The sequence below is a fragment of the Trypanosoma cruzi genome, genomic scaffold, assembly GCF_000209065.1.
Source record: "Trypanosoma cruzi strain CL Brener 1047053516773 genomic scaffold, whole genome shotgun sequence".
NCBI lineage: Eukaryota > Euglenozoa > Kinetoplastea > Trypanosomatida > Trypanosomatidae > Trypanosoma > Trypanosoma cruzi.
Window position 1 is genome coordinate 144,940 of NW_001849492.1, and position 23,136 is coordinate 168,075.

The window sequence follows — 23,136 nt, forward strand, 5'->3', positions numbered from 1 at the left end:
ATTTTGTCGATGTATAAAATTGGGATAAATGCGCACCTTTGTGGTTGGCAGTGTAGATGGGTGCAATACGCAATTATTACCTTTTTTTTTTTTTCTTTTTCTTTTTTTTTTTTTTTTTTTTTCCGGGTTACATCTCTGCTTCTGTTTTTATCCACAAACTATTTTCCCGTTGTTGTTGTTTTCTTTATTGAAAGCTTCTGTGGAGGAGTGCGGCAAAAAAAAAAAAAAAAAAAAAAAAGGGATTCATTCATCGAAGGACAACGGAGGCACAGCAGGAATAAAAACAACGAAAAAAAAAAAACAAGCAACGCACGTGTTTCTGGTGCTCCGCATATTATTTTTTTTGTCTGTTTTATATCTTTCCCTAACCCTTCACACAAAAACGGACACACACACACACACAGAGGGAGAGAGAGAGGTAGGGAGGCAAACTAATAAAGAATGAGCTCGCGGCGCGCCAGGCTGTCGCCGAGAAGTCAGCCCCAGCAAAGCTCAGCAAGAAGTTCCCGTGCTGGCACGCCGAGTCTGTGTCCCTGTTCACCCCCCACGTCTGCTACAAAGCTTGGAAAAAAAAACAACCGCGTCTCTTCCGTAGGACCTCAGAAATTTCGCAGCCGTGCGTTGGATGTGACACCTCTTTTCACAGTGGAAGGTGCTGTACGCTACATCGATGTCATTAATGAACGTACTGCGTGGACGGTTGAGTGCGATGGCTCTATAAGTGTGCGGAGCATTCCAAAGGGAAACGAAATGAAACAAATTTTAGGACGAAAAGGTGTTTTTTGTACCTGCCTTTTGTTTGTTGGAAAAACGGGAAAGGTGTGGGCTGCCTTCAGTGATGGTTTTCTCCAGGTTTATGATGTAAACACCTTTTTATTGGAAAATACGTTTGTGCAGCACACCGGGGCGGTGGAATGCATCGTTGAAATGGAAGATCGTATTTATACAGGTGGACGTGACTGGAAAATATACCAGTGGATTCCAGAGATGTATTGCTACGAGAGACAATTCGCCGGTCATGGGAATACGGTCCGTTGTCTTTGCCCATACACCGGAAGCACAGGGGCGGTACTCTTTACAGGAAGTGACGACGGAACGGTGAAGGCGTGGAATCCATATCCATCAGTGAAGCAGTCCAAAGAAAACAATCCCTGCGTGCACACATTTGTGGGGCACACACGAGGGGTATTATCTCTGGAGATTGTGGCTCCCAATAATCAACTATGGTCTGGTGGCGAGGACACCAAAATACGTGTCTGGGATCTTCAAACTTTGAACTGTGTCGCTGTGTTGGAAGACCATAATTCACCCATTGCATGTTTGTCTGTCGTGGAGCACCGCGTCTGGAGCGGCGATAAGCATGGCCGCATTCTCTTGTGGGATCTCAGGACCCTCTCACCACTGCAGGAGCTCTCGCGGCAAATGCAGGTGGAGCATAGGTCGGTGTTTGCCGTAAGAAAGATGCTGCAGACCGTTGTTTGGAAGGTATGGACCACAGGCTCTGCCGGCCACATTCACTGCTGGAATGCCGAGTCCATGCCCCTGATATTTGACAGCGACACTCCCGGCGAGATGTTGCCGCATACAGACGAAGAGAATATGCGGGCGCTTGAGGTAGATAATGAAGCTCTTCGGAAGGAGGTTGCAAGGTTGACAACACAGCTGGAGAAGGAAAGCGCACATGCCATGTCAGAGAAATTCAATGAGATGCAGAATCAGCAACTCATTATGGATACGAATGAGGGTTTAAGACGGCAACTTCGCGAAACGCAGCGATTAGGGGCTGTTGGGAATGGTGGCAACACAGAACATGGAATTCGGTCGCCGTATACTGAATTGGGGTATCCACAGGCACCACGCCTTGATTTATCTATGCCATTCAGTGATGCATCACGCAACGGGGGAGAAACAGGGGGAAACGAGAGGGGTGAAGCGCCTTTCTGGGAGCCAGTCACAATGTCAATTTATCGCAATGATGTCACGCCCATCATTACAAAGATTGAACGATTTTTTCCAGGCAGTGCTTGGTCCGAGATTCTGCAAAATCACGAAAATGAACTTCGCCAAACGTTTATACGTGAAGCAGCTCAGGCGCTAGGAGTCCCTGAAGACAAATTGCAACATGCATCGATGGAACCCAATCCTCAGGGTCTTTTCGCCACAATAAAAGTTTCGCACAGTTCGGACACAAGCGCCGAGGAACTTAAACGTCCTTTAAAAGCGCATCCTTTTGTGCCGGTTCTCAATCTGTACGGAGCAGCCTTGGCGAAAAAAAACGAACGGCTCAAGGAAGCACTCATTCAAGCACACAATGAAAACCAATCAGCAAGTCAATCAATGCAAGATAATCCAAAAACTAAAACAAACGGTCCCTCTGCCATCATGGACAAAAATGAGAAAATAGCTCACCTAAGCAATGAACTTGAAAGTGTTAAGCGACAAAACGTGAGGCTACAGAATGAAATTAAAAAAATATATGAACAGTTGGCGGTGAAGGAAGCGCCGAGCCGCATCAATGCGCAGGAGGAGTACGACGCGCTGAAGAGTTTTGTGGATAACTCCCTGAAGCCGTTGATATCGCGCCTGGAGCGCACGAACGGGGAGAAGGAACTTGACCTGCGGGCGAACGAGGAGCGCATCCGGCAGCTGTTGCATGAAAAGGAACAGCTTCAGAAGCAGTTGGCGGCGAAGGAAGCGCCGAGCCGCATCAATGCGCAGGAGGAGTACGACGCGCTGAAGAGTTTTGTGGATAACTCCCTGAAGCCGTTGATATCGCGCCTGGAGCGCACGAACGGGGAGAAGGAACTTGACCTGCGGGCGAACGAGGAGCGCATCCGGCAGCTGTTGCATGAAAAGGAACAGCTTCAGAAGCAGTTGGCGGCGAAGGAAGCGCCGAGCCGCATCAATGCGCAGGAGGAGTACGACGCGCTGAAGAGTTTTGTGGATAACTCCCTGAAGCCGTTGATATCGCGCCTGGAGCGCACGAACGGGGAGAAGGAACTTGACCTGCGGGCGAACGAGGAGCGCATCCGGCAGCTGTTGAGTAAATGCGGTCGATCATGTTCATTGTGTGCCCTCAATACTGGTGCATTTTTTATTCATTCGGAGGGAATGGAGAGTGATCGTCATGTTCTTTTGGACGCGTTGGTTGAAGCGGAGGAAAGTGCTCGCGTACGGGAGTCCGATCTTTTGGCCCTGGTGGATTCACTGCAGAATGTGGTGGATAGGTATGTTGTAGAGAAGGAGAAGCTGGTGGCTAGGTTAGAGACTTTGAACGGCGAGCTTAGTGAGGCCCTGAAGGAAAGAGATATGGCGATGTCTGATGGAAAGTTGTTAGAGGAGGAGTGTGCTGCTTTGCGAGATCAACTGCGTGGGGAGCTTCTTGCACAGATTCCCGTTGGCGAGCAAAAGCTTTTAGCGGCGTATTTGGATGAAGTGCAGCGCAGGCGGGAGGTGGAGAAGGAGATGTACCGTGGCCTTTCCAAACGGGTCAAAGCATCCTGGTGATGTGCGGGTTACTTCTGTGGCAGTCGTTTTTTTTTGTTTTGTTTGTTTTGTTTTTGAGGGGTGGAAATGAAGACAGTTGCTGAGGAGCTGCACCGTAGGTGTTAAAGACGCAATGCGGCATTGAACGGAGGCCGGGACCAATGGTTTGAAAAGATGATTGTCTCCCTCTCCCTCTCCTTTTTTTTTTTTTTTTTCTGTAAGAATCAACCGAATTGCTTACATGTTTGAGGAGATTGGCCATTCTGTTGAAAAAGGGGAAAAAAAAAAGGAGAGTGAGAGAGAGAGAGATATTCATGCGTTGTATTCTGCTGCAGCAGAGGCCGAAGCAGCAGCTACATGATTGCCCTTTAGAAACGATGTGTGGCAGAAAGCAGAAGAAGAGGAAATAATAAAAAAAAGGAAAAGAAATATGGGCATTATTAACATTGACAAAAGTTACTTTTGTAAAAACATCAAATGTTCGAATATCAGGCAAAAAGAGGAATAAATGTTTTTACATCCATTGCTGTTTGTTTTTATTATTATTATTATTATTATTATTATTCCTGTTGTTGATTTTTTTTTTTTTTTTGGAAAGTGTAAATGGGCTTTTTTATTTATTTATTTATTTATTTATTTATTTATTGTGGTCCCAAGAAGAGGGGAAGCATATTGCATCCTATACCAGTGTATGTATATATATATGTATCTTTGCGTTGCCCTTCTTTGGAACCGGTTGCTCCTATTTTTTTTTTGTGTGAGTGTGTGAGTGTGTCGCTGTTGTTTTGTGTGCGCATTGAGAACTCAATCAAAACGACAAATTTGCAGAAGTAGAGCACGCAAGCTGCGTGTAAGTAAATAAATAAATAAATAATAATAATAATAGTGTTTTAGACCCCCGAAATATCTGTTTTATGTATTTTTCTTTTCTTTGCCATTGTAACTGCCCTTTTATTACTATTATTTTGTTTTTGTTTTTGTTTTGTTTTGTTTTTTGTGATTACGAGTGAAGCAACAGGAAGACACCAGAGACAAGGACGCCAACAACTCTCTCAACGATAATATGTTCGCTCCTGCGGGGGTGTCTTCTGCTGGGGAGGGAGGGGAGGGGAACCACGACTGCCGCCGCGAACGTCGTTGTTCCGCAGTAGTTTTGATGATGGGTGGCCTACAAACCGAAGATGTCGAACTGCCCCCACCCGAGAGGCGATTGTGGCGGTCGCTCCGTTGCCGCTGAGGGCACTCTTGTCCCCAGTCACATTTCGTGTGGGGACTTCACTTTTCAGGGCGGTCAAACACCGAGGAAAGAACTGGCTGGTGTTCACACTTCTGCCCTGATGCAGCCAGGTTTATCGTCCGCAGTGCCGTCGAATTCCATTTTGAGCTTCTCGCACGATGTAGTGGCCGCAGGAAATGGAATGCCACCGTCCGTGTCTCCTGCTTCTTCAGAAAAAAAAAAAGTTTTGGGGACTTCTGGCGGCGGTGGCAGTGCCGAGGGTACATTAAACTCCGCCAACAGTTCGGATCAGGGTCCCACCGGCACCCCCGTAAAAAGGAATACAAAGCCTTTGGTGCCACAGCAACATGTTACTAAATGTCAGCTAACACCGAATGATGCTGCCGCTTCGGGTCTCCTCATCACCACGCCTGAAACACCCTGTAATGAAAAAAATCCGGTGTACGCGGCCGTTGGTGCTGCTAGACAATCGCGTGAACGGATGATATCGGCCGAAAACTTCACTGTAATACAACCGGGAGGGAAACTCAGAACGCACTTACCACCACAAAGGGAAAGCGGGAGCGACAAGAAGGGAAAGAAATAAAAGCAGAAGTTGACGTGGCCCTCAGTGCTGTTAATGACTCTAGTGCCTCTGGAAATGGGGCGGACAATCCCTCCGAAGTATTAGCCGGGCAACCACGGAATGCGGAGGAGGGAAGAACGGCAGAGGCACAGACGACTCGCTTTTCTAACGCGGCAGCCCCTCAGCGATGAACACTGATTGGAAAAAAGATGCCGCCGAGGGAGCCACCACGCAGCCCGTAGTGGGCAAACCAGCTGCTGGGTCTTTCAACGGCTCAGCATCACCGGTGAAGCAAAATGCTGCGCCAAAACACACCGGCGTTGAAAGGAATCTGGCCATTCCTGATTGTTTTCCCGATGCAAATGGCGACCGAAACACACCCACCACCGCGGAGGATTCCTCTTGCACCGTCATGCACGAATGCGACATGTCGCGCGAAACTGTCAAAACGGATGTGAGCGACAAAAGTACGCATGTGCGTCTGTCGGTGGTGCATGCCCTTTCCGCACTGGTCATTGCTACCGTGGCCTGAAGGAGAAACATGTGTACTACATTGTTTAGATTGTTTATATATATATATATATATATATATAGTCTTCAATCCGCTGTTGGCTTTCCTCTATTTGGAGGAAAGCTGCGTTTGTTTGCTTTTTTTTTTATTGTTTTGTTTTGTTTTTTGTCTTTTTGTCTTTTTATCTGCTTCTACTGCTCTCTTGCAAGCTCCGTGCTGCCTCGCACATCCGTCACGGAACACGTGCCCCAGGCGCAATTATTTGCGTGACGCCCACGCACGCATACGCATGGCGGTGCGACCATGGATATGGATTTATACTGGTGTTGGTGGGTTGCGCGTGCATTGGAGCTATTGGGGATAGCACTGTATTTTGTTTTACGGCGTCATACTTGTGTGTTTGTGCGCCTTCTTGTTTGTTTTTGCATTTATTTATTTTTTTGTATTTTTGATTGTTATCTATCATTGGACTCTGCGCGATGGGTGAGTGACGGTGCGTGCGCTGCGGGCAACTGCGGGCAACTGCGGCAAAATTCTCTTGGAGCTCAGTGTATTTGCGTTCCCATGTCTTTCGTGCGGGATGTGGATTTTTCTCTTTCCTTTACTTTTGCTTATTTCAGTCAACAGGTCTGTGTGCCCCGGGCGTCATGGCGGCAGAGCTGGCCCACATTGTGAGGAAAAAGGAGGGTATCCTTGCTTTGGAACCCCACCTTGACCGCCGCGTCGTGATTGCACTGGAAGGGAAGGAGATACACGGCATCCTGAAGGGGTTTGACAACAACATCAATCTTGTCATGGCAAGTGCAGAGCTGTGGGTCAAGAATGCTCTTTTAAGGCGCATTGGCGCGTGCGTCGTCCGTGGTGGCTCGCTTGTCAGCGTATCCTCCGGCGACACCACCATCCTGCAGCACAACCCTTTTGAATAGCCCACATAGATATGAATTACGCACGTATTGCTACTCTTCACCGCGGCACTGTGTCAGCAGCCAGAAAAGTCATTCCCACCAGCGAGCGGCAAACAGGGGAGAACGGTGGAATCGAATAACATCATTACAGCACACACTTAGGGAGTGAGGAGGAGGAAACAGAAAAGCAGAGTTATCAGGCAAGGGCACTCCTACCACGCCTTGCTGCTCGCCTTTGATTTCGATGCGGTTTTGCATCTTACTGGTGTACGGCCTTTTTTTTCTTTCCCACTCTTATTTTTTGTGCAAATACACACACCACCACCCCCTGGTGAAGATCAGAAAATTTTTGTGACTGCTGTTAGCCGTGACGCTTTCACGCTCTGCGTACCTTTTTCTCCCCCCGTTGCCACTGCTTCTTTGTGGGTCATTCCCCACCACAGAGGATTTACAGCCTTATTTCAAGCTCCACAAACATTTTTTTTAACTAAACGGACAAGAGCTTTAACAATGCGTCGGCCACTTTTCACCACAATCATTACGCTGTTCTTGTTGCAGCTGCTGGGCTGCTCCATTGGCTGCCTCGCTCTCTCGCCCACCGCGCACCACTGCATGTATGATGAGATAATGAAGAAGGCCAGCTTGCCCAAGCCCACAATGGTGCGGGAGTTACCCCGGAAAGGTCGGGGCACATGGCAGACTTATACCGCGTCCACAGAAGAAGACGATTCAGGTGTCTGGGCGCCTATCCGCATCATGGTGTCGGAGAAGGATTTGAATGACCCCAGTAAGTACTGCACCAACATAGGAGAGCCCCGCCCAACATTTCTGGGATTTGACAAAGAATGCCAGCTGCACGACATCCTTACCAGCCGAACAAGGGCTGAGCTTCTCCAAAATATTTTTCCGGCCGCCATCAAACTGCACTCGGATCGCCTTTCCGTCCGGCCGAATTCTTCTCCGTTGATCGTGCCCAGATCCATCAAAGAGTCTCACTGCAAGCATTTCACCGTCCCTGAGGAACATTACACAACCGGCGTTGAGAACGCCGACGCGGTGATATACTTGGCTGCTGGGACGCATTTCCCATTTGCCGTCTCGTGCCTTGCTGCTGAGAAGGACGTTCGTCCGACTGTTGGCGCCATGAGCTTTAGCATTTCAGGCCTTCATCACAGCTGGTTTGCCGTTCGTGTAATTGCGCACGAGCTCGCGCATGTACTTGGGTTCAATTACGAACAAATGCGTGCCCAGAATATGCTCAGCAGCATTTCCACCAACAGTTTTCAGCAAAAAAAAGGGATTGTGACTTCCGTTCTCACGAAGCAGAAGGCTGTAGAACACTATAATTGCGAAAGCCTTGAAGGTATGCCGATGAGAGACGAGCATGGTGATAATTTACGGATGCACTCGCACTGGGATCAGCGGTACGCGAAGGACGATCTAATGAGCTCTATGGTTACTTCTGGTGCCGGGTTCTACACCGCGGTGACGATGGCTGCATTTGCGGATATGGGTTTTTTCAAAGTGAACTTCAGCATGGCAGAAACGATGAACTGGGGCAAGGGTGTCGGCTGCAACTTCGTTAACCAAAAACAGTGCATGCCAGACGATTACAAAAATTATCCCGAAATGTTCTGCCACCGCAACACCAGCGACACGAGGCGTTACTGCACATCCGACCGCGTTCAATTGGGCATCTGCAGTTCTTTTTCCGATGATCAATGCTTGTTTATCCAGCCGATGGGTTTTGGCTCCTGCCGCGATACGACCTCGATCTTGCACGGAAGCCGCATGGGAACAAGCTCATGGTGCCTTGACGGAGAGTCTCTCAAAGTGAATGAGGAAGTGCTTGAAACTGAACCACAAGTGATTTCTGTTGGCGGCGTGTGCGTGGAGGTGTTTTGCGGCAGGAAAGAAGTCAGTGTGCGTTACCTTGGCGATGACGACTGGCACGAGTGCCCCGAGGGTGGAAAAATCTTTCCCGCAAACACATCTGTTGACTTTGCCGAGGGCTACATAAAGTGTCCCAGATATGAGGATGTGTGTACCATCACTCCCAGTGGCAGGAGCGGCATCCCCTTTCAGGAGAACGGACCTATCCACGACGACTCCTCTAACCGAAAATAAATGAGTTAGCACCGGCAACGGGGCTACATTTGCTGTTGTGATCGATTTCATTCTTTGTTTGTTGCTACTACCGCGGCAGGGAAAAATAAAACGTCACATTGGAAGCAACTCTTTGAATGGAGCTGAAACGCAACAATTTGTTTCTCATGTATCATGAAATGCGTGTGTGATGTATATTTTTTTTTTTTCCTTTCTTTTTTGCTTTTCTTCTTTGCTTTCTTTTTTGCTTTCTTTTTTTCTTTTTTTTTTTTTTTTGCTTTCTTTTTTTCTTTTTTTTTTTTTGTTTTTTCTTGTTTTTGTTTTTGTTTTTGTTGGGTTTTGAAAGATGATACATCGGCGCATGGATATCCGCCAAATATGCGTAATAATATTATCTGCGAGCTTGTGAAATGAATTGTCTGGCACTACGGGTATCCGGTATTTTCTTTCTTTTTTTTTTTTTTTTTCTGCTCTTACCAGCGCGTCTAGCTATACAATGCCATCAGGGTGCCGAAGAGGTGGTCGAGCAACGACAAAAGTTTCCTGCTATGAGGCAGCTGCCATTAAGAGAACTTTACGAGGCGAAGGTCCTGTTCAATGCCCAGCCGTTGGCGCACAGCCAAGGTGCCTGGACATTCTAGAAGCAGATGGTGCAAGGTTTCCTGCGGGCCGATTGGCGTGCTTGTGGAAGCTGGCTGATCCTGCGGCAGCAGAGATCACCTCCTGGCACTGCTGTTTCGATGCCGTGTGGCGTCTGGGTTGTGTGCGCAGCGACTTCTGTGCTGTGCGGTGCTTCTCCGTGTGGGGAAAACCATGTCACAGAAATCACATTTGAGCTCGGGAAGCGGTGGAGGATGTTCCGGGTGAAATGACCGACAGTGACTGACGAGACTCGAGAATCCCGTCAATGTAGAATCGCAGTGCGGACATTTCTCCTTCCGACGGCGTGTGAGGGTCCGTCCCCTTACTGGAGAGACGTCTTCCTCCCTCGCCGACGGGGGAACATTGTCCGTCCCCGGTGCGGTTGGATCGTTGTTAGAGCGCATGTATGCAGACTGTTCCGGTGAGATGTTGCAGAATCGGCATTGGTTCATGCATTCTCTCACGGCCCAGTATAGTCGGCCCCAGAGCTCAGATTCCCCGCACCTTGCCCTTGCGAGGTGAACCAGTTTCTGACGGTGTAGAACTTCCTGAGTGATCAGGTCCTTACCGCTGAGATCTGATGGCCTTGTGCCGCAAAGCAAGTAGCGATGAGTGTCTTGAAGAATGGTACTACGCCACTTGTTGGGGAGCTGGGTAGTCAAACATGTCAGCAGATCCGTATGCCATAAAGGTGCGATTCCTTGCTCCGTGTATTGTCCGGTTGCCATGGTCTGCGTCGCATGTTGATCTGCAAGCTCATTAACATGTACTCCACAGTGTCCGTAAAAAAACTGCAGGTGCACGGACCAGCCGGCACACGTCAGTGTTAAGAGACGCTGCCAGATCTGATCCTCCGTCCAGTCGGTATGACTGCGCGGGCCCTTGGTGACGGCGGCTAGAAGAGACTGACTGTCCGTAACCACAAGCAGGGTTTTACGCCTGTGTTGGATACGAGGAATCATCAGCTTCTCTAGGGCTAGAAGCAGCGCACGGGATTCCGTCCTGTAGCTGCATGGGTGTGCGCCGCAGTTTATACTGGCCTTTTCTATTATCTCCGATGAGTTGAGGGATGAAAGCAGTATTCCAACCCCTGCTGACTTGGGAACGTCGACACCGCCATCGGTCGCAAGTACCCACGAACGATGGCTGTGCAGCGCCAGAGCCTCTTCGCTGACCCTGCGCTTTTCCCTTATCAGCTCTTCTTCGTCCGTTATTGAGAGGTCTATCGGAAGTTCCACACCGATGGTGACCCGGTGAGCGGAGGCCGCAAACCAGGGAGGAATGGAGCTGCGAAAGAACCGCTCTTCGCGTGGTGAGCTCTCGGTGATGCCATAGTCCTTTGTGTATGCGTCTACGAAGGCATATAGCTCGTCCCGAGATAATGGCGAGATGCGGAAACCGGCGCGAGGCGGCGGCTCAGGCGGGGGTCTCCGCATCCAGTCCATCTGACATGCGCGTGTTTTCTCAAATAGTGAGAGCCGTGCGCGCAGGCAAAGGACGTGGAGCGGCGGCATATTAGTCTCCAGCAGTGCGGATTTCGGGTCGACAGTGCTCCGAACTCCGCTGGCAATGCGTGCTAGGGTTGCGTACGTCTTCTGCATCTCATTCTTCGCTGAATCCGTCGCTACTGCCCATATGAGCTCGCTGCCATAGCGTAATTTGGAGGCACCGTATCCAATGACGAACGTGCGTAGGTCATGTGGAGATGGTCCCGCCTCTTTGTGCGCTATGCAGCGTAGCTGCGATATCCGTTGCGAAGTGGCAGCGCATTGCTTGGTGGCCGCCACATTTAGCGTCAGTCGTGGATCGAGATCCATGCCGAGAAGCTTCGTAGTTCGCGATGCCCCCATGGTCATGACTGGGATTTGACATCCAGCCACTACCAGGGGCCACCTTCCTTCACGATCATAATCTGACTCCGTGTGCGTGGATAGTGTGAACCAAGCGGCTTCACACTTTGACGGGTTGATGGCCAGGCCATTTTCCTGACTCCACGCATGCAGTTTTTCAAGAACCATGTTGGCAGTGGGAATGGCGTCTTCCCGGGACTGCCCCTTAACGATAATAGAGAGGTCGTCCGCATACATGTCGGCTGTGACACCCGCAAAGCTGTTCAGCAGATTGAGAAGTGGGTGTGCGTAAAGGGAGAACAAATACGGTCCCAGCACGGACCCCTGAGGAACTCCTCGCAGCATGGGACGCCGATCGCTGTGTCTGTGACCAACTCGTGTCTTCGCGTAGCGACCACATAGAAAGTTTCTAAGCCACCTTCTACAATTCACCCCCGGAATATTAGCCAGCAAGCGACTGAGGACTCGATGGTCTATGGAGTCAAAGGCCTTGCTGAACTCAACCGGCACCAGCAGGGTCCGATGGGGTCTGTAGTGGAGTTGATTGCCAATACCGCTCTTCTTGGGAAGGCTCACTTGGAAATAGTGATTTCTATTATGCTCCACTTCGTGTATCAGGTGTGCCAGCTGCATCGTCGTGGTGCGCATACTACGATATGCATACTGGTGGGGGTGCGGCGTCCACACCCAAAGCAATCTCTTCAGTACCATTTTCCCAGCAACCTTACTCACAATGGAGGTAAGGCTGATGGGTCGATATGACTCAAGCAGTTCCGGCGACTTACCGGGTTTTAAGAGCGGAACGATGGTAGCGCGTCTCCACTCAACCGGAATCGTGCCGGTCGTCCAGCTGCGGTTAATGCAACGAAGAAGGAATCGAAGGCCCTTTGACGAAATGTGTCGCAGTGCCTCACTGTCGACTTCATCCGGTCCGGGGGCCTTGCCATACGGCGTATTACGTAGCGCAGCAAGCAGTCCCGTACGATTAAAAGGTGCATCAAGAGGGGAGTGAAGATGAGCAACTAAACCAGATGTGGTGGCAGCTTCGTTTTTATCCTGTGGCTCAGAGCTAGATGAGAGTGAAGAACCTGAAGTAAATGTAGCGGCAGACTCATTGTTGTTCTGCTGCCCAAAAAGAAAGGAAGCATTAATGTTCAAAGATGCACTCTGTCTGTTGATGCCTTTGGAAAACCTAACTGCCTTGTGAGAGGGGTGAAATGGAAGAAAGATGCGATTGAGAGCATTCGCTGCTCTCCTTGCTGTTTTATAAGTGTGTTGACCGTCTCCTAATAACATTGATGTGGGAGATGGAAGTGATGCCTTTTTTCGTCCGGAAATGTATTTCCATGCGAGTGGCTCTCCTGGATTTAACTTGCTGATGCGACGTAGATACGCGTTGCGCAAGCGCTCTCGGAGTAGGAGGAAGAATTGACTCCTTGTCCGTTGCATTTCTGCCTCACGGTCGGGCGTCGGTAACTGTAGATAGCGGGCCTTGCTGTCGGTAGCCATCCGCTCTGCCTCCATGAGAGTGTCGTCCCAAAGCCTGGGACCGTCCTTGTGCATGCCGCGGGGGCAATGTCGTCGATACGAAGTTATAAGCGCTCTCGTGAAAGCTTTAATGCCGGTGGACTGCTTTTTATAGTCGTATGCCGGAAGTTGTGCGTCGAGGTCCTTGATGAATAAATCCCACTTGCACTTCCCCCAACTGTAGAAAAACTTAGGTGCCGAAGGTATGGTATCCTTAAATGCCTGATGCAGCGTAAATGTCAGCATATAATGACCACTAAGCGGCGACACGGAAGCTGACCAATCCGACACAGTCAAATGCTTTGACCATGTCAGATCGATACAGGATCGTTCTCTTGTGCCACGGGCATACGTGATCTCACCAGGGGTGTTAACCAAGGTGAGTCCCGCATCTGTGCACCGTTCTAAAAATTCTGCAGCAACCTCGCTTGGAGAAGACTCCAAGAATGGCTCCCACTGTGGGTGATGCATGTTGAAATCCCCACACAGCAGGAACGGCGTCGAGGCTGGAAGGTAGTTTACTAACCGCCTGAAGGATTGCGATATTTGCGGTAGTGGTCTCATATAGGCACTCGCTACAATAAGATCACGGTTCTGGTCCAGAGCAACCTGGACCACCACCACTTCAAGGCTGGTGTCATGCTGGGGGATGGTGAGAGGTATACGCTTGGAGCGGAGAGCTTTCCGCACCAGCACCGCCACACCGCCTCCCTTGCCGATGCGCGACTGTGCATAGAGCACATAATCTCCAGTGTGCATGCTGACGATCTGCTCTGACGACTTCCAAGTCTCTTGAATGGCTATTATGTCTGCTCCTTGCGCCATTAATGTTGCGAGTTTTGACGGCGTGAGGCAAGAAACGTTCATCTGGAGTACTGCTATGGGGCCTGGGTGCTGCTCAATGTCTCCGCTTAGCAGTAGCTTTTGTCGTTGCGCGTCACATACGGCACGCAAACGGTATGTATAGCACTGATAAGCGCCGATGGAATTCAGCAGCGGATAGAAATACCGCTCCGCGGGCAGCCATGTAAATGGCTCCATCTGGTGCCCTTCCGACCCGTTTGTGCGGCGCCTCCTGCCTCTCCGCGGGCAGCGGATGGGCAGCAGGCGCTTAGCTTCCTCTCTAGCAAAGAGTACTAGACCCTGGCACCACGTTGAGGTGGCCGGCAGCGCCAGAGTTGCCTTTGTGTCATTTTGTATTACTTTTTAAAATATGTGGCTTCTATAGTTTATTTTATGATTGGATTTTTTCTTTTGCTGTTTTTGATTTTTTTTCTTTTATACTTTTTACCTCTTGCTCTGTGTCTGCGGAGGGGATGCAACTGACGACAGGGACAAACGGAAGAAATAATTTTGTTGTTGTTGTTGGGGCGTCGCTGGTATATATATATTTGACTCACAATTACGGCCTTAGTTTGTTTTTGATTTGCACCCTTTTCTTTTATATATATTGACAGTACAACGCCCACTCACCTCCCCAAGCGATGTTTTTGCGTAGTCGCTCAACCTCTCCAACTTCTCGTGTCCGGTCATCATCCCTCCGGTCGGTTTCCCCAACGAGTGAGCGATGGGACAAGACGCTTTCGACTTACTCTATCACCGGTACCGCACGCTCGGTGGAATACGGCGGCAATTTGCGTGTGTGGACAGCAGAGATGGATGGCCGCATTTTGATACGTGCAGCTGCTCGCGGGGAAATTCTGTTTGAAGCGAGTGCACGGGAATCGGCGTTTTGTACCGTCTTGCGAAAGGTGTCAGCAAGGCAAATATGGGCAGCCTTTTCAGACGGGTTTATTCGGTGTTACAACAGCATAAATGGAAATATGGAACATGAATTTGTGCAGCACGATGGCGCGGTCCGTTCCCTCGCAAGCTCTCCTGTGAGCGATTATGTGTATAGTGGTGGGGACGATTGGAAGGTATACCAGTGGTCCAAGTCGAGGTGCACGTATATTCGGCTCTTTTCCGGACATTCAAACGGAGTGCAATGTGTTCTTGTAGTTCCTGGTACCACAAATGCTGGTGCTGTGTATGCAACTGAAGATATTTTAGAGGAGAACGACGAGGAAGGCACCATCGAAAACTCTCTTCCTAGTGGTGATGATGGAGAACTGAAGGATGAGTTTGTTCTTTCCGGCGGGGATGACATGACCATTAAAGTGTGGGACCCAATGGCACCGCTGCAGATTGAAACGGATGAGGCATGCCTGGCGACGCTGCGGGGCCATAGCGGTTCGGTTCGCGCCATCGAAATACACCCTCGCAGCGGTTATTTATGGTCCGGAGGAGATGACTGCACCATCCGGGTGTGGAATTGGTACAGCGATGAGACACGACGTTGCGTGGCGACTTTACGCGGGCAACACAGTGGCCCCATCACTTCTATTGCCTACATTGCCCCGCGCATGTGGAGCAGCGGGAAGGACGGCTTTGTTGTGGTGTGGAATACGCGTCAGCTGGCTCCGCTGCAACGTCTTCGACTTGCCCCGCGCTGTGTGAACTGCCCCATTTTGTCCATGCGGCGGTTGTACCGTGCCATGCACTGGACAGTGTGGCTGGGCGGGCCTGAGAGCACAATTCACGTCTTGCATGTCTCGGAGGAGGAGCATGGCGCTGGCGCGGTGCTTCACCGACGCGAAAGCCGGCGCACGCTGGAGAAGCGTAAGTTCCCAAAGTCACGAGAGTATCACTTAGCCCGGAAACCGCATTTGATTAGGCTGAGGGAGCGCCGCAAGGAAATTGAAGAGCAACTGCGAAATTACAGGGCGCGTCTGCTGGAGGAAAATATTCTGCTACCAGAGAGAGGCGCGGCTCGCGTCCGTGGCGGCACACCGAGCGGCGGCTCCGAAGAGGACGCACGGATAGCAGAAATAGAAGTTTTGCGGGCAACGGTGGCGGAGTTGGAAAATCAGGTGAAAGCCCATGAGGAAACGATAATGCGGACCTCATACATTGCAAAGGAGAAGGATGGAGTTATTCGGTCGCTTACAAGACAGTTGTCTGAAAAAGACTCGGAGTTGCGAAGAATGGAGGAGGAGCTCAACAGAAGCATGAGACGTCATGCGTCGTCCCAAGAAGTTGGCAGGGCAAGATCCATGGAGAAAGAGCACGAGTTGCAGGAGGGCCGTGCTGAAACCACTGAAAGCAATGCGGTCTTTGATCCATACAAGGAGGTAGAGCAGCTGCAATCGCAGCAAAAACTGGAAGTGGAGGACATGAGACGCCAGCTTTTGGATATGCAGAAATACAAGGAATTGTGGGAAGAGAAGGATAACGAACTTCTTCAGGCCAACGAAAAGATTGAGGAATTGCAAGCTAGTCTGGACACTGAGAGGAATTTCAACAGCCTCACTCAGGAACTCTCACGGTACACAAGAGAACACACGACACATGTTTCCTGCAGGAAGCAAAGCAAATTTCATTCGCTGCCATACACGCCCACAACACACCACTACTACAAGCGAATCTTCGGTACATGCTGGCCGGACCTAGAGAAAGAATACCAAAAAGACCTCAAGGAAACACTTTGGGCGGAATATATTGACTTGATAAGCAATTCAGACGCCATAGTTAGAGAAATCACATACACCACGGCAAAGGACTGTCTTATTGTGGATGCCACAATTGAAAGCAAGGAAAAAGAGGGTCAAGAAATACAGAACCTTATCGAGAGCCACACATTTTCCAGGACTCTTGCACTTCATGGCATACTTGCTTCCTCGTTTTCTTGTAAGCACACCAGACAAAGGCAACATCTCCGACGAACAGTACGAGGCAGTTGCGGCAGCCAAGGCGAAGGCGGAGGCGGAGCGCGACGACGCGCGGCAGAAATTGCGTGGGGCGGAAGAAGGACTGGAGTCCTTCCGCCGGCAGGCAGAGTCGCGTCGAGCCCAAATTGCAGGACTGCAGTCGGCGGCGAGCTCTACGAGACCCACACCGTCCAGCACGCGGAATGCGGCGCCCCCGCTCTACACCGTCACCGCAGAGGAGTACGAGGCAGTTGCGGCAGCCAAGGCGAAGGCGGAGGCGGAGCGCGACGACGCGCGGCAGAAATTGCGTGGGGCGGAAGAAGGACTGGAGTCCTTCCGCCGGCAGGCAGAGTCGCGTCGAGCCCAAATTGCAGGACTGCAGTCGGCGGCGAGCTCCACGAGACCCACACCGTCCAGCACGCGGGATGCGGCGCCCCCGCTCTACACTGTCACCGCAGAGGAGTACGAGGAAATTGCGTCTTCTGGAGTTGGTGCACGACAGAGTTATTTTCTTCCACAGTCTTCAAATTGGGTCCGATATCATTACAATCTGGGGAATGCTTTTGTTCCCCTTGTAAGGCATTACCATCAGTTGGTTGAGGATGTTCTTTTGTTAGAGTTTTCTCGCGCAACTCGCCTTCCTATTGATTATATTCGCCGTGTGGAGTTTGTATCTGGGGGTTCGGCTGCGGAGTTTTATGCGTGCCCCAGCAAGGACACTGTGGACGTTGATTTTCTTCTGCGGCGACATTCTTTTAGTACACTGGCCTCACTTATGCAATTGAGTAACTCTGTAAGAAAACAGTCGCTTTGTTCTTGTCCCAGTGAAGCGACAGCTGCAAATGTATCTCCGGTGATGGCTAACGAGAGGGCGCAGCCAAGTGTCCGAATGGCTTCTTTGGGATCACAAAAACCGATTTCTGGGCCATGGAGCTTGCAGGATTCCAACCACGCCTCCATATTGAAGGAGTTGGAACTGTTTCGCAGCCGTCGTGCTCTTGCTAGTAGTATGCGTCGGTCGGAAACTACGCTAAATGTTTCCTTTGATTTACCAAACAGAATTAATCCAATTGCTTCGGTGGACCCGTCCGAACTACAACGCGAGCCCGTTTATTGTGTCACTTTAGATGAGTATCATACTTTACTGCAGCAGCTTACCAATGCATATCGCACTCAAACAGACGACGATGATGAAAATGGGAACGGCACTCGGCTTTGGAATGAGCACGTCGTTGCTAGAGCTGAGGAAGAGCGGAGATTTACTCGTCAAATGTCTCGATTGGAGCCGTGGTATGCTGATAGTGGCGTTAGCAGCAAGAAAAAGCACTACTGGAAGAATGATGAGGCGTAAATAAATATATATATTTTATATGTTTGTATTTTTACTTATTTTTATATTTTTGTATGTATACAGAGGAAGGTTTCTGTATATCATCGCTTTTTTTTTTCTGCGTATTGATGTTTTACACTATCCCTGTATATCCAATTACTTCCACAAATACTGTGCTTATTAGTAGGTCTCCCGTTGCTATGTAATGAGATGAAAAGAAAGGGGAAGGTTGAAAAAAGGTCGAGAACCACCATGATCAAAAGAGCATTGGAATAATTCTGTCTTTTTTTTTTTCAGTGAACGTAGTGAGGAGAAAGAAAGAGAAAGAAAATGGGGAGAAAGGGGGGGAAACGTGTATGAGCTAAGAGTTCAATGTAAAACTTATATAAAATTCCAGCGAAAGGGAGCGGATCCATCAAGACAAAAGGATAAAAGGGAAAAGGGGCTGGCGTCTTCTTTTTTCTTTTTCTTTTTTTTTTCTTGCGTTTCCCACACGGTGGGGTAATTTTTTATGCGGTAGTCTTTTTGCAAGCATTTCCGTGTTGTCCTGTTACTTTGTGCTGTTTTTGTTTGTTTTTATTAGTTGTTGGCTCGAGGCGGCGTGTGTGTGTGTGTTGCCCAGGGATACATAAAAGAAAGTGTTGTCTTGGGGAGGGCAATGGCGGAATCGGGGGCGCTGGCTCGAGGACGCGGTCTCCGCTCCGTATCGGCAGGGATTCGATCGAAGCGTGCAATTCCGACCGTTTCCGTGACTGCGCAGAGTCATTCCACCGCCGCATGCAATGTGAGCGCGGGCGAGGACGGGGATACACAAGATGAAACGATGGCACTGCGAGTGATGCTGCAAGAGCGCACGGAGCAAGTGGAGCGGCTCGAGGCGCTTGTGAGCGAAAAACGGCTTATTCAACGATACGACGACGTTCTTGAGAGGCGCATGCAGCAATATGAGGCGCAGTTGGCGCAGTTGGCCCTCACGGTGAGGGGAAACACGCCGACACCCAGTAATAAAAAGCCGTTGGGGAAAGAACGGAAGGATCCTGCGAAAGATGTGACGAACAAGGGGTCGCCGCTTTCCGTGCGTGAAATCTTGGATGAAGTACATCAGATGCGGTATGAGAAGCACCGCCTGGAGGGGGAGTTGGCTAAGAAGGAGAGCGAATTGAAGTCTCTCCGTACGGAACTTGAGCACGCGCAGAATCTCGTTCAAGTCGGTGAATTACCGTTAAAAACGGACGTGGCGGGCACAAATGCCTCTTGCAATGCGAAACCCACGCACACATCGGCTGTGAATGAGGAGGTTGTGACTTCCCTCAGGCACCAACTGGCGGAAGTGCAGGAGAAATTCGCCCGCACGGAGGCAAAACTTGGAATGTATCAGAAGGAATATCGCGCGCTGCGGCAAACTGTTCGTGAGAGGGAAAAGGAACTTTTAGAGTGGCAGCGCAAACACCGAGACGCCGTGGGCATACGACCAAAAGACACACCGCATTTAGAAGTACAAGAGTTCCTTTTAGACCAGTGGAAAGATACGAAAAATATGGTGTCATCACGCCACCGCATTTTTTTTCGTGGCGCGGAGTGGCTCCAGATTTTGAATGAGAAACCCGAGGCAATGCGAACTGCCTTTTTGAAGGATGCATCTTTAGAGTTGTGCGCACCCTGGGGATTTATCTCCGTTGTGGAGATGCAAGCAGGGTCCGAACTTGTCACCATTGAGGTGGAGGTGCGCCGTCCCTCTCAGTTTCCTGACGATAAGGTGGAGCTATTTCTTCTGCACTGCCCTTTTGCGGAGATGCAGCGGCTAGTGGAATCCCGGGATGAGCCCAAGGATGGCTGGGACAGGGTGCAAGAGCAGTTGACTGAGGCACAGAGGGTCATTGCGGAAAAAGAGAGTGAAGTTATGGATCTACAGAAAAGACTGCAGCGGGCGGAAGCACTTCTTGCCGAGCAGCATGTTCAGCGTGACGCAGATGACCGATGGGTTCATGCGGCCCTTGACGAAACAGAAAAGACAGTGTTGGTGATCTACAAGGAGCTCAAGGATCAGTGGGAAAAGGGAGAGGGACTTCAGGCACGGCTCCAAAGCGCCACGGAGTCACTTGCGGCTCGGGAAAATGAACTCGCTGAGCTCACAGTTCAACTACAGACGGCAAATGCAGAGGCGCAACGACAGGAGGAGCGTGCGGCTCAAGAGCTAGAGGAAGTGCGTCGTAGAGCCTTTGCGGAGCTTCGTGATGTGGAGGATAAAAGACGTCAAGAACTATCCGAAATTCGGCGTCAACAACAGCAACAAATTCGACAAGCAGCAGAAAATTTGCGGCTGGTTACACATTCTATGAGACTTGATTGCGGTATGCATGACGAGGCAGCATTGGCGTCTCTGGACTCCAGGGGCAATGAAATTCTGCGGGCCCTTCTGCTGAATGAAGCTGCTCTTGCCGCCAATGCCATTCCGCGGACGGTCGTTTCGCTCACGCGTAGTGGGAACGAGCTCCGGGCTGAAGTGCAACTGCAAGTCAACGCCTTGGCCGTAGATAATGCACTTGTGGCCGAGAGTGTGCGAAAGTGTCAAGCCCCCACAGCCATGCTCTTCTTGCAAGAATGGCTTGGTGTAAAAGAATTGGCAAAATGCCGCAACCGAGAGATTCAACGCCTCACGCAGGAGGTGAAGGCAATGAGTAGCAAGGTTGAGGAAGTTCATGAGAGAAACGCACACATGATGTCAAAAACGGAGGTGAGCCTTCGCGAGGAGCGGGATAAAGTTTGTGAATTCGAGAGGGAAAAGGCAGCCTTTGTGGAGGAACTCGACCGCGTCGGTGAGGCTCTTGGGACGCAAGACGCTTCGCTTCCTCTCCCAGAGCGTGTTTCCCGTCTTGTCACGGCAATTGCAGAGGCAGAGAAATTGAAGAAAGGGCACGAGACGAGGTGGCGCGCTGAGCAGGCGCGGGTGCAATCCCTCGAGAAGAAGCAGCGGGAGATGGAAAAGGATCATCGACACCTTGTGGAGATGCTGCAGGAGTCAAAGCAGGACTTGGAGAATGCCACAGAGTCCCTTGAGACTTTGCAAAGTGAGCACCAGCAGCTTCTTGAAGAATATGGCTCTATTCAAAAACTACTAAATTCGCAGCAGGAGGAAATGATAAGGCTGCAAGCAACACGGCGGCATCAACATTATTTTTGGCCAAAGGGAGTGGATCAGTGGACCTCAACGCGTGTGGCTGAATCGACCGAAGACCCTGAAGAGGTGCAGCATGATGTCATGGTTGCACTCCGCCGTGCGTATGAAGAATATGACGAACTGTACGAAACATTAGAGAGTTCCATCCAGCAACGGAGGAAAATGGAGATGTTAGAGCGAGAGAAACTGCAAGGACGTGAGGCGGAGTGTAACGAGCTTAATCAGCAGATCGCGGCGCTGCAGAAGGAATTGCGGAAGCACCAGGAGGAAGCGATTGCTGTGGAGTCCACTCACGAGCGCAGTGAGGCCGAGCGTGACGAACTACTTAGCCGCATCCAGAAGGAAATGCAGGCACTCTCCAGACGGCTAGCAAAAAACGATGCCCTGCAGCGAGAAACCGAGTCGGCTAAAAAGGCACTTGAAGAGCAGGTGGTGTGGCTGCAACAACAATGTGAAGCGCATGAATCTGAGCGGAAAAAACTGCAGGAGGCATCCGCTCTCGTGGAGAATGACCGATCTACCATGGAAAAGAAGTTGGAGGAATTGCAGAGGGAAATGGAGAGAAGAAGTAAGCGGGCGGAGGAAATGATGCGGCAGCTAGTGTCTGAGGAAGATGCACGTCGTGCCCTGGAGATGGAGCTGGCAACGCTACGTCGGTCAAATAAGACACGAAAGAAAATAAGTGGGGTTAGTACTGGAGACAAAGAAGAGGAAGAACACCCAAAAAAATTGGGAGCGGCAACTGCGCCCGAAGTAAAACGACTACGCGAGTTTTGTATGCATGCCCTCAAGTTGCCTTTGACGGAAAAGCAGCAAACACTCGGTGACATCGTTGCCTTCATGGAGCAGAATTGTGTGTCGACGGTGGAGGAACAGGAGAGTTTGGGGGCAGCTCTCATTTCTATGAGCACCGCATCCAAGCTGCTAAGAGAGTGCGTTGCCGCCGCAGAAGAACATAAGGGAGGTCTCATTCATAGAACTCCAGCGTCAAGGAGTTCAGCTAACGGGTCTTCCGTTGGTAATTTGTCTGCCTTTGGTCGCTCACTCAGTTACAGTGGCGGCATTGTATCGGCGGCACACCCAGCATCTCCACCTGTACTTGCCAGCAGGAAATCCGTCACACCAACTCCTTTGGCACGAATAGCGAGTGGCCACCAGCATCTGCGGCAGCAGACTGTGAGTAAGCGTACGCAGCCAAAAGATTTGGCTTCGACTGCGACGGAGGTTGTGTGCTTGGCCCAGGTGCTCAGCGGTGTCGTGGCGCACTGGCGGGACAACGAGAAACAGAGCGCGGCACGAAGGAATGAGATGCCGAAGAAGTCTTTTGTCCCGTCAAAGGAGTCAGGCCAAACGCAGCATGCCAACTCCAAGCCGCAGCAGGAAACTGGACGGCAACCGGACATTGAAAATGAGGCTGCTGTTCCAAAGCCCGACGGCAATTATGACTTTTTGCGTCGTAGCCGCGCTCATGCGTTGTGTGTTGCGCTTTCCGTGAAGGATCATTTAGACGACGCACTGACCGCACTGCAGTCGGTGTTGGAAGTCTTCCGCGAGGGCAACTACGCCGCGAAGGACCGCTTTGAGGTCGACCCCATCCACGACCTACGCATGTCGGAGGGGTGTGTTGTGTACGCGCTGAAACGCATTTCACAGTCTGCGGACATCCTCTTCTCGCGGGGGGAGCGACGTGAGATTGAGGCAAGACGGGGTGCGGACTACTTCAAACCTCCCGGGGGATTGCGCAACGTACCCTCGCCGAATGCCCGCAACATATTACCGTCGAAGCACCTATCAAAAGAGCCGAGGCGGGAGTGTGACGGTCTGTTGCCTTGCGAACTCAACTTCTCGCCTTCTCCATCAACGTCGCCAAACGGAAAAAAGGGTGATGGCAACTGCGATGAAGGCGTCACCGTGGGCTTCCGGCAGCACATGAATGCTGAGGATAAGCAGCTCATTCAGTGGGCCCTTATAGAGGCTCGTCGGCGCAGGCAATGCTGAATGTGAATAAATAAAAGGAAGCATATCGTATTTTTTTATTATTATTTTTTTT

The 23,136-nt window shown here is 50.5% G+C and overlaps 5 protein-coding genes and 1 pseudogene across 5 annotated transcripts, besides 22 other annotated features; all 6 read left to right on the forward strand.

Annotated features, from left to right (window-relative positions):
- Positions 1-9,083: part of a sequence feature (heterozygous, non-Esmeraldo-like haplotype) that runs on past the window's edge.
- Positions 82-122: a microsatellite.
- Positions 215-238: a microsatellite.
- On the forward strand, positions 442-3,507 carry Tc00.1047053506855.190 (hypothetical protein, conserved; the record flags this gene model as incomplete). Its single annotated transcript, XM_815486.1, has 1 exon — positions 442-3,507. The coding sequence occupies one exon, from the start codon at positions 442-444 to the stop codon at positions 3,505-3,507; it is 3,066 nt and encodes a 1,021-aa protein (XP_820579.1).
- Positions 3,533-3,561: a microsatellite.
- Positions 4,023-4,051: a microsatellite.
- Positions 4,099-4,132: a microsatellite.
- Positions 4,338-4,360: a microsatellite.
- Positions 4,450-4,484: a microsatellite.
- Positions 4,668-5,309, forward strand: Tc00.1047053506855.200 (uncharacterized protein; the record flags this gene model as incomplete). Its single annotated transcript, XM_815487.1, has 1 exon — positions 4,668-5,309. One exon carries the CDS (start codon positions 4,668-4,670, stop codon positions 5,307-5,309), a length of 642 nt encoding a protein of 213 aa, XP_820580.1.
- Positions 5,856-5,881: a microsatellite.
- Positions 5,928-5,982: a sequence feature (T-rich).
- Positions 6,192-6,256: a microsatellite.
- On the forward strand, positions 6,447-6,725 carry Tc00.1047053506855.209 (U6 snRNA-associated Sm-like protein LSm7p; the record flags this gene model as incomplete). Its single annotated transcript, XM_815502.1, has 1 exon — positions 6,447-6,725. One exon carries the CDS (start codon positions 6,447-6,449, stop codon positions 6,723-6,725), a length of 279 nt encoding a protein of 92 aa, XP_820595.1.
- Positions 7,215-8,831, forward strand: Tc00.1047053506855.220 (surface protease GP63, putative; the record flags this gene model as incomplete). The annotated part of the gene is made up of 1 exon (XM_815488.1): positions 7,215-8,831. One exon carries the CDS (start codon positions 7,215-7,217, stop codon positions 8,829-8,831), a length of 1,617 nt encoding a protein of 538 aa, XP_820581.1.
- Positions 9,008-9,141: a sequence feature (T-rich).
- Positions 9,084-9,250: a sequence feature (haploid, non-Esmeraldo-like haplotype).
- Positions 9,251-13,377: a sequence feature (areas not merged during assembly with more than two copies in the genome that could not be assigned to a particular haplotype).
- Positions 9,252-9,277: a microsatellite.
- Positions 9,261-14,007: a mobile genetic element.
- Positions 13,378-17,588: a sequence feature (heterozygous, non-Esmeraldo-like haplotype).
- On the forward strand, positions 14,314-17,931 carry Tc00.1047053506855.240 (annotated as a pseudogene).
- Positions 17,589-17,621: a sequence feature (areas merged during assembly that could not be assigned to a particular haplotype. This can correspond to areas where the two haplotypes were merged or to regions with more than two copies in the genome that were merged during assembly.).
- Positions 17,622-18,252: a sequence feature (areas merged during assembly that could not be assigned to a particular haplotype. This can correspond to areas where the two haplotypes were merged or to regions with more than two copies in the genome that were merged during assembly.).
- Positions 17,927-17,980: a sequence feature (AT_rich).
- Positions 18,253-23,136: part of a sequence feature (heterozygous, non-Esmeraldo-like haplotype) that runs on past the window's edge.
- Tc00.1047053506855.250 (hypothetical protein, conserved) lies at positions 18,567-23,084 on the forward strand (the record flags this gene model as incomplete). Its single annotated transcript, XM_815489.1, has 1 exon — positions 18,567-23,084. One exon carries the CDS (start codon positions 18,567-18,569, stop codon positions 23,082-23,084), a length of 4,518 nt encoding a protein of 1,505 aa, XP_820582.1.
- Positions 23,115-23,136: part of a microsatellite that runs on past the window's edge.